The sequence below is a fragment of the Cibotium barometz genome, chromosome 54 (genome assembly GCF_041138505.1).
Source record: "Cibotium barometz isolate CiBa-2024 chromosome 54, ASM4113850v1, whole genome shotgun sequence".
Taxonomy (NCBI): domain Eukaryota; kingdom Viridiplantae; phylum Streptophyta; class Polypodiopsida; order Cyatheales; family Cibotiaceae; genus Cibotium; species Cibotium barometz.
This window is the reverse complement of record NC_141099.1, coordinates 29,936,670-29,946,283: the sequence shown is the minus strand read 5'-3', so window position 1 is coordinate 29,946,283 and position 9,614 is coordinate 29,936,670. Positions and strand designations below refer to the sequence as shown.

Below are 9,614 nucleotides of genomic sequence, written 5' to 3'. Positions count from 1 at the left end.
GGAGTAGTTGACTTTCTCACACATTTGGAACAGAGTATCAATTGAATGCCAAACATCTGCTTTGACATTCCTTGAAGCACCTTCATGGTCTTTCACTGCATTATGAAGCTTTTTCCACTGTTGGTATTCGATTCAACTTGTGTAGGTTGTTGTATATTGCTTTCCTAACTTTGTAAGTTTGTGTTGCTGATTATTCATTGGCTTGGAAAGAAATCTTCTTGCCTTAACACCTCCAATGGAGGGCTTCATTGGAATTTCCTTTCCATTTGATGACTTTTTAGTGTCCTTCAGAATTTGGACATTACCTCCATGTAGTCCAATTTTTTAAAGCACCTTCTCTAATGCACTGATGGCTTCTTTCCTCTCTGCTACATTCTTGATCTTCCAAGCAAAACCAATGTGGAGATATACCAGTTTATTTATGATACGACACAAAGCATGAAGCGTGTATATATGCACATTGGAAAGAGGAATCTCAAACACTGGTTTAAAGTTCTCATCCAAAATTTATCTGTTGGGTGGTCATCTCCACCACTTAGAGTCCATCACCCTTGCAGAGTCCATGCAGTAAAGGCATGGAGACTTTGCATTGGCCCCTTTGCTACAATTAAATAAGCACTTGAGAGTCTTCAAATCACCCGCAAGATGCCATTGGACTTGAAATTCCCCCCTTTTCTCTACATGGAGCATCCTGTTTGCATTTATCTGTTCTTTGATGAGATTGGGGATATGTGTCTGATGAAATACCCAAAACAAGGATTCATGGTCCTCATTCTTGACCTCAAATGAACCTAGCCACCAAATGTTCGTCTCGGACTGCACACTAAAATACTTTGGATCATCCCTACTGCAATTACAAAGAGCCCTATTCATAAGTGTTATTGTGACCCTTTCCGTCTTTTTCTCCTTGATAATCTCACACTCATCAAGCTTGATGACAAATTGAAGTACACCTCCTACCTCCTCAAATGTAATATCATAGAACTCCACCATTCTCTTTTGCAAGAGCTCCAAGTCCATGAATATATTGTTGTGTTCATTGTAGAATATGCTGCCACCTTCTCCCTTAAACTCTCCTACAATGTGGTATGTGTGACCAACATAGTGAGGCTGTTCTGTGTTTAATTCCTCCCTATGTCTCCAAACTTTTGTAGGAGTTGGAAGTAGCTTTGCCTTAATGCCTTTGGCCTCAAGGAGGGATGACACTGACTTTTGGATGGCACTATAACCCTTACGACTCACTCCACTTGAATCCATGGCGTATTGAATATCCGCAGAGCTGAAACTGTATTGTTGGTTACAAATTCATCCACTATATCTCGTTGAACCACCTTGAACTTCTTCTCTTTTATCATTTCTCTTGCCATTCTTGATGTCACGAATGGTTTTAGTTGCTTTGCTGGATTGAGATTGGGATTAATATTCTCTTTGTCAGGATGTATGACAACCCTACAAATACATCACTACTCATTACTAACGTAGAGAACATGTAAATCCCAAAGAAGCCTAACAAATAAAATAATATTAATTGCTAACACAAAAGACATGTGAATGGGAATGCATTCAGTGCAATCTTACCTTATGGCTTGGATTCTCTTCTTCAGGCCTCCAGAACCGAGCCTCAAGTTCTCGACGTTTTTGAGCTTTCTTTTCCGTATGCGGCGTCCACTGATTGTGTCTTTTTCTCTATATTTGTGGAGGTCACTTCTTAGTTTATTGATTTGACATTCTTGTTCTTCCAATCTAACTTTCTGTGTCTTGCATTCACCAGACAAGCCAAGAAGCTCATTTGTTAAGTGTTGTTAATAATGCCTTTCTCTTTCTTGTATGTAAGAAATTGACTTGCAATATCCTAGTAAGCCTGTGGCGCCATCACCTGCAAAACGTAAGAGAGTTGTGGGATTTGAAAAAGGAGGATGTGAAGCAGTACAGGGGTCAATAGGATAGATGGAGCCATCACACCAAAGGTCTATGTGTTACTTCCGCTATAACCTCATATGATCTTTAACATCTGACGAGAGCAATAGTTGTCCACTTCTGCATTTTTGAATGGGCGCATACGCACTATCTAGATTAATGTGCAGATGGTACTTTCTCTTAATGCTTTCATGATTGGACTCTTCAATAGAATGAGTGTGTACATGGTTGTTCTCCATTGGAGTGTTCTAGGAATGAGTAAGTATACTATATGATGCAAAGTGAAAGAATAGGTCTGGTTATGGTGAGAGAAGGCTTGTATTTGTCTTTTGAAATTGGAGATGAAGGTTCTAATCCCTCCAAACTGTCTTCCGTGCAATAATATCCTCCTGAACTAACCTTATTCTTGCAGTTTCGAATGTATCATTTCAAAGAAGGTTCCAACGAACTTTAAGACGGTCGCTTGGAAGAAAATTTACCTCTCTAGCTCAGAGACTACACTTTTATGACTTTTACATTCTCTTTATTTTAATATTTCAAGACTTTTTCTAGAGAGAGAAAATAAGAATCGACCATTTTCTTACAAGGCCCTATGAATGACCTCCAAAATGTCCTAATGAGCCCATAAATAATGAAGAACTCTACTAGTGCTGTGGGCTTGGGGGGAGGGGGGCGGGGGGCGGGGGGGGGGATGTAACATGAAAAGAGTATGGGGGTGCTAGGTTCTCCCTTTTTTTTGTTGAGAACTAAACTGTTTCTTTGGTATGTGTAAAAGGATAACTCCTGTACATGTGGACGATGGATGGATAGCATACTAATATAAATATATATATATATATCCAAGAAAAGGTACAATCTCCTTAAGAAAATGCTATCAAAATTACACTTTTCTTCTTTTTTTTCCCTGAATTTGTTGCACACAAAAAATCGTCCTTCAGTATAATTTTCACAGCTCAAATTGAGAAAAACAGGTTATAATTTACCTAACCTTGAATTTAAAGATTCAAAATTTTGAAATTTTAGTTATAATCTATACAGTTTTTTAAATAAAAACTGGTTAGACTTGGTCATCCTTTTCCTCAATGGTTAGAAAAAAGGTTTATGTCCAAAAGTACACAATTGGGTTTTTACATCTCATCTTTTTGGATACGGGTGTAAATTTAAAATGACCCATTTTTGGAACAAGCCTCCATGCATGTCCGATTTGACTGCAAACGGCACATTTCCCCTGGGGCAATGAATGCCGATGTGCAGGTTTCCTTGTCAGTTGTCACTCTTGAAGACCGCTTCCGCACAGGAAAGCTCTCTCAACAGGCAGCCTTGAAGGACTCTGTGGAGAGCCGCAGGCGTTAGGACACGCCACGCGAGGACCACAGAAATCCTGTAGACTGGAAGGCAATCAACACCAAAGCTAAACAACAGAAACTTGGAGTTTGGAGCTGAAATTGCAGCGCCAGCGCCCACTACTAGATAGGCTATGGAGTTGCAGAGAGTGAAGCATTTGTGAGCTTCACGGGACTGGCAGTGTTGGTGCGTGTTTGCATGGGAAGGCACGGGGATGCTGGCGTCTTTGATGATGAGCGGAGCGGCTGAAACCGTTGAAGAGAGAAGACAGAGACTCTGAGAGAGAGAGAGAGAGAGAGAGAGAGAGAGAGAGACGTGGCTTCTGTCAAGCAGTGCACTTTCAAAGAAGCTCAACAAACAGCAGGTGCAGAGAATTTCACCTACTTTGTAAGATGTGGATTCGCCTGTATCTCACTGGCTTTGTGTAGTAGAAAAACCCTTCGAAGGCCGCAGTGCTTTGTAAGATTTGGAGTCTGGACTCGCCTATAGCTCACTGGTTTTGTGTAGTAGAAAATCCCACTCGGAATATGGACTGCACTTCGTGAGCTAAATTGGGGGAGAACCCAACATGCTAGAAGGCATCTTCTTCCATGAAGCAGCACAGAGGGAACCCTAACTTGGCAGATATAACAATGAAGATGAGAATCCATGGCTGCTTTTTGGAAACCCTACACCTGGAAACCCGCATCGTTTGCCGAAGGCAATCTCCCTCCAAGAGCTGGCAGGCAACAATTTGGGAACACATTTGTGACGGGTAAGAAGAGGCCGCTAACACAGGAGAGAGGTTTCGAAAGCAGAAACCCTAAAGCTAGAACTCTGAAGGTGTAGAGTACAAAAGGCTTGCTATACCATCTGGTCTTCAGCTCACCATCTCCATCAATGTAGCTAGAAGCTACTCCTCTGCCTCTTGCAAGCAGACCCTCACTCAGGTAGTGTAAAGGTGAAGCAGTTGAAGGCTTGCAAGGTAGATGCCCTAATGCACAAGCAAGCTAGAAACCACTTGTGCGACCAGGCTACTTAGAAAACCAGATATACGACCAAGTAATGTGTATGGCATGCACATATTTGCCATCACCATGATGTGGGTATGTCCACATTTTCATCTCCATGGTCAGCGCCAATCCACATGCAGACAGTCCTTCTAAATTACTTTGCAGGCAAGCCGTAGCTAAGCCACATCTTTGAAGATGAACATTTCTTCACTGCTGTGGAGTCTGGCCGTGGCAATGGCAATCCTTTCCTTCAACTCATCGGCATCATCAATGTCAATTAGAGCCCAAGGAATTCCTCTCAACCACTCAGAAGAAGTGGCCCTACTTGAGCTCCGGTCCGACCTAGGCATCCGCAGCTACTATTGGCCCCGCGATGCCAACCCTTGCACGTCATGGACAGGTATTCTGTGCCAGAATGGCCATGTCACCTCCATCCATCTATCAGGCCTTAGGAGAACAGTGAAAAGAGCCCTCCATCCATCCCTTGCATTGAATGCCCTGCAAAATTTGCCCTCCTTACGCAGCATCAATGCATCTAGGTTCCCTCTTCCTGGCTCCTTGCCTCATTGGCTTGGCCGTCTCAGCAAACTAGAGCTTTTAGACTTCACCTCTTCGTTGCTTCAAGGCTCTATTTTATCTTCAATCAGCATGTTATCCTACCTCCAGGTCCTCATTCTTGCCCATAACAATCTCACTGGAAGCATTCCTGTCAGTCTGGTTGAGCTCAGCAATCTCACAGATTTGGACATGTCTTTTAATGCATTAACAGGAGAATTTCCTGCCAATGTGGTTCAACTTCAAAGTCTGAGAATATTAAATTTGAATTCTAACAATTTGATGGGACAGATAGTGGCCAGTTTAGGGAGCCTGAAGTCTTTGCAGGTATTGGATTTGGCCAACAATCGATTCAACGGCTCTATACCTCCTCAGTTGGGATATCTGTCCAGTCTAACCACATTGGACTTGAGCTTCAATGCTCTTTCTGGATGGATCCCGCCCGAGTTGGGGAACTTATCATCTCTGAACACTATGATCATGTCTCACAACTCATTTTCTGGTCCTATACCAGCAGAATTGACCCTCTGCAGAGGTCTTCAAGTACTTATGGTACAACAAAACTCACTTACAGGAAAGCTTCCACCTTCAATAGGCTTTTTTCAGAGGTTATCAAATCTGAATCTTTCTTTTAACCACTTGACAGGCATCTTGCCAGAGGGGATATCAACTCTATCTGAGATCAGAACAATCGGCCTTTCTCACAACAACTTCTATGGCCCTCTCCCAGTTGGGATCAAAAGGCTCCTTGCTGCAGGGGTATCCGATGTCTCATACAATTTCCTAAGTGGCAATGTGTCCAGCCCTCCTATCAACAATGTGATGCTACAGGCAAATTGTTTCTCAGGAGCCATGAACCAACGTCCTATGAATTTGTGCATGGAATTCTACTCCAAGAGAGGGCTTGTTTTTCAGGGGACCACTGCCACTATTTCTTCCATTAATCAGCAACAAGAAGTCTCAGAAGATGGTGCTAGCAAGAGAAAATCCTTGGATGCCTTGCTAGCTGGAGTCTTTGGAGGACTTGGTATGGTGCTCATCATCATCGTTATCGTATACCTTGTAAGTAAGCAAGAGAGGAAGCTTGATACAGGTGGGAGACACAGTGTGGCTTCAGGGAAACTTGACTTGCATACGATCACTGCCATGACATCACTATGTCTTGGAGAGAAGTTTTCCTTAACACAATTGGAGGAGGCAACAGGAAACTTCAATTCTTCAAACCTAATCAAAGATGGGCACTCAGGGGAGCTTTATAGAGGACTCCTTGACGGAGTGTCTGTTGTAGTGAAGAGAATAGTAATGAGCGGTTCCAGAAAGGGCACTCTTCTCAAAGAGCTGAACCTATTTGAGAAAGCTTCTCACACAAGGTTAGTTCCTCTCCTAGGCTATTGCTTGGAACTGGAGGAGCAGAAGTTCCTGGTGTACAAGTACATGGCGAACAGAGACCTGGCTCATGTTTTGCAGAGAAAAGCTAGTGCTGCAATCTCCCATGAAGACTCTTTACAGTCTTTGGATTGGATAACCCGGCTGAAGATTGCCATAGGTGCTGCTGAGGGATTGTTTTACCTACATCATGAATGCTCTCCCCCTATTGTCCACAGGTATTCTGAACAAATTTTTTGAGCACATTTTGGGGAAAGGTGCTAGCTGTAGGTTATGTGGATATCAAAGAATGATCTTTGTGTGCTCTTTTGGCTTTGTAATCATGCAGGGATGTTCAAGCAAGTAGCATACTTCTTGATGGTCGATTTGAGGTGAGGTTGGGAAGCTTGAGTGGAGCTTCCACGGGCGAAGGAGAGACTCATCATGGAGTGATGGCATGTCTGTTTCGCATGTCAGTAAGCTCCTGCTTTCCTCTTCGTTCTCCTGCTTTCCTTGTATGGTGTCATTATTGGATCAAGGTAGAATGCCATCAATCTTGTTAGTTGACATGATAGAGCTGGCTGTGGAGGTGTAAATATCAAGGCAGCTGGATATAGTCCATGCTTGTTTTAGGAATAAAGCAACGGCCAGTAATCTCTTCAAAAACAACTATTGAGAAATAGCTAAATCAATAATTAAGTGCTGTATTACACCTCATGTGAGGCACATACCTTGTATTATCATCACGAGGTATGTACAAATACACACACTGTAAATGGGGGCTTTAAGACCTTACCTCTTGAGGTTACAGGCTGTAAAAATGATGGTCAATAACAACTTCATGCACACCATTGCAATATAAAGACAAATAAGGAGTAAAATATGCACTGATGTCTTGGTTGCACACTCCCATCCCTTGAAGCCAGGAGCTCAGAAGGAAGTGCAAAAGGCTGTAGATGGAGGGAGGATGAAGCTGCATCAGGGTGTAAGATGGGCAGTGATATGTAAACAGTATGAGGGCCCCTCCCTGCCTGGCCATGGTCAAGTGCCCATGTACATATGCCATCTGACCTGTATTTGCAACTACAGTAAGCTATAATTAAGCACATTTTCTTCTTCCCCTTTCCAACCATTTGACCTGCGGAAGCTAGTTTCCTTTGCCATGGATCTCTGCTTTGATACCTGTCCATTGTGGAAACTGGGAGCTGGGTATTAGTCTGCCTGAACTGGTCTCTCCTGGAGACATAAAGGGAGCTAGAACTTAGGCACATTGCGACGCCCACCCCGGTGACCCCCCATAGAGACACCAAATGCCTACAGAGCGGTGATCATCCAGAAGGCTTTAGCCTGTCAAGGTTTCCCACGAGATGTAGGAGATGTTGTCATGCTATAGTCAGTGTGCCTCTTTGACATACTTCGAGTATTTTCCTCCTGGACCTCGCTATGGGCTTATAGGAAAATCCATTGAGAAAGCAAGTTGCAGTTGATGTCTGGTCCAGTAGATTGGAAAGGTAATTGGTATTGCAATTCCAAGGCCTCTCTACTGCTGGATGATCCGTGCATGTAGGTTTCTGCCGCTCACAGTTTGAATGCAATTGAAAACCAAGTTTAGCACACAGTATTAGCCAATCTTTACTCAACAGCTAGCAGTTTCAAAGATTGGATTGTTGCTATGATTTCTATGAAGGGGCTAGTAAGTGCTTTCTCCTTACCAGCTCCTTCTTACCTAGGTAGGTAGTAGCTTTTTGTTTGAAAATAAATGATAAAGTCGCTGGTTAGAGAAAATCAAGTAATTTCTGTTGACTTTTTTTGGAAATTGAGGAGCTGAAAGGAACACTTAACTATTTGCTTTATCTTCTATGTATGCCTTGGCAGGAGTTATGACCAAGCAGATCCAGGTAAGGAGACAGTCAATCAAATGAAGTTTAAAAGCATTTTGAGGCATACAAACACGTCAACGGACACACTATACTGATCAGGAGTGTGCATGCAGGTGCTCCTGTTCCGGCATGTTCGTATGATGTCTACTGTTTTGGCAAGGTGCTATTGCAACTCATAACAGGTAAAGCAGACGCGGCTACAAGTGGTGAGACCTCTGGAGATTCATGGCTAGATTGGGCATTACCATTGATCAACATATATGATAAAGAGTCCATAGGCAAGGTAATAGACCCCTCTCTTATATTGGATGAGGATTTAGTGGAGGAGGTATGGGCCATGGCCATTGTAGCCAAGTCATGCCTCAATCCAAAGCCCTCAAAGAGGCCATTGATGAGACATGTCTTGAAGGCTCTTGAGAATCCTCTTAAGGTTGTGAGGGATGATGTGCTAAATGGCTCCTTGCGGTCTAGAAATTCTTCACATGGCTCATGGAACAATGCAGTTTTTGGCAGTTGGCACCATAATCTTTCTGAGGCGGTGATCCTGCCAGGGTCATTGCGAGAGGAGCATCTGAATAAGAGCTCCTCAAGAAAGCATCCAGATAACGCGGGTTCGCAAGGTAGTGCACAGAGTGAAGTGTCAAGGAGGAGGCATGGGTCAAGTGAGATATTCCCTGAACCAGCAGATCATTCTATGGTTGTGGACCAATGATGCATCATGCAATGCAAACTTGTGAAATTCTCATAAAAAATTGAATGCCTCAGTTTGTTTCACCTCTGTTATGGTGGTGGTTGGGTCTCAAACATGCACTGTAATGGGGGTATTAACCTTTTTGATTTTGTCTGTGTGTGTGTAAGATATGTATCACACACTCATAATCACTGTGTCTGTGCCTTGGCATAAACATCTTTTCTTGCAATGCAGGCAATGAGAACCTTAGCAGTTCAAAACAATTTAATCAAACAAGTGAAAATCTATATAATGTTGATGGGCACTTGCCATCAAGATGTGCATCTGGGTGTGTTGAATTAGCTGCACTCCCATGTACGGATCCAATGTTTGTTCACTTAAACTTTGCAAAGCCATAGTTTAATTGACACCATGGTTGATTAAGCAACATAATTAAGATCAATGGAGGTTTCTAAACACAAAATAAGCATGAATCGCAACAATTTACCCTTGATCACACACCCATGAGTTCTACCTTAAATCAACCCTATTCTTGGGTCGATGGCATGCCGCTAAAAATTCAAATCGAAAGCACCTTGAATAAAATCAACCAAGGGATCTTTGTATTAAACCTTAGGACCTTAATACAAATAGATGTTTTTTTAAAATGGCCAAATTAAGCTCTTTTTTTGTTTTTTTTTTGTTTTGGAAAAAACCCTTTTCATCAATTTTCTTTTATGCAAAACCAATTAAGTTTAATAAATTTTCTAATTTAAAAAAAAGATGGTTTTTTAAAAATAGCCACACTAAGTTTATTTTCAACATTGTCTTTTATGCAAAACCCCAATTAAGTTTAATAATTTTTGTAAATTAGGGGCATTGCATCCTCTC

General features: G+C 42.3%; 1 protein-coding gene across 2 annotated transcripts; it reads left to right on the top strand.

Moving 5' to 3' along the window:
* Positions 1 to 3,123: 3,123 nt before the first annotated feature.
* LOC147608025 (putative LRR receptor-like serine/threonine-protein kinase At2g16250) lies at positions 3,124 to 9,072 on the top strand. 2 transcript variants are annotated; one of them, XM_086789590.1, is made up of 5 exons: positions 3,325 to 5,360; positions 5,455 to 6,412; positions 6,523 to 6,645; positions 8,049 to 8,071; positions 8,167 to 9,072. In XM_086789590.1, exons 1-5 carry the CDS (start codon positions 5,240 to 5,242, stop codon positions 8,763 to 8,765), a joined length of 1,824 nt encoding a protein of 607 aa, XP_086645716.1. In that variant the 5' UTR covers positions 3,325 to 5,239; the 3' UTR covers positions 8,766 to 9,072. The 2 variants fall into 2 exon arrangements, with proteins under 2 accessions (XP_086645715.1, XP_086645716.1); XM_086789589.1 differs by having other exon boundaries at positions 3,124 to 6,412.
* The last annotated feature ends 542 nt before the right edge of the window (positions 9,073 to 9,614 follow it).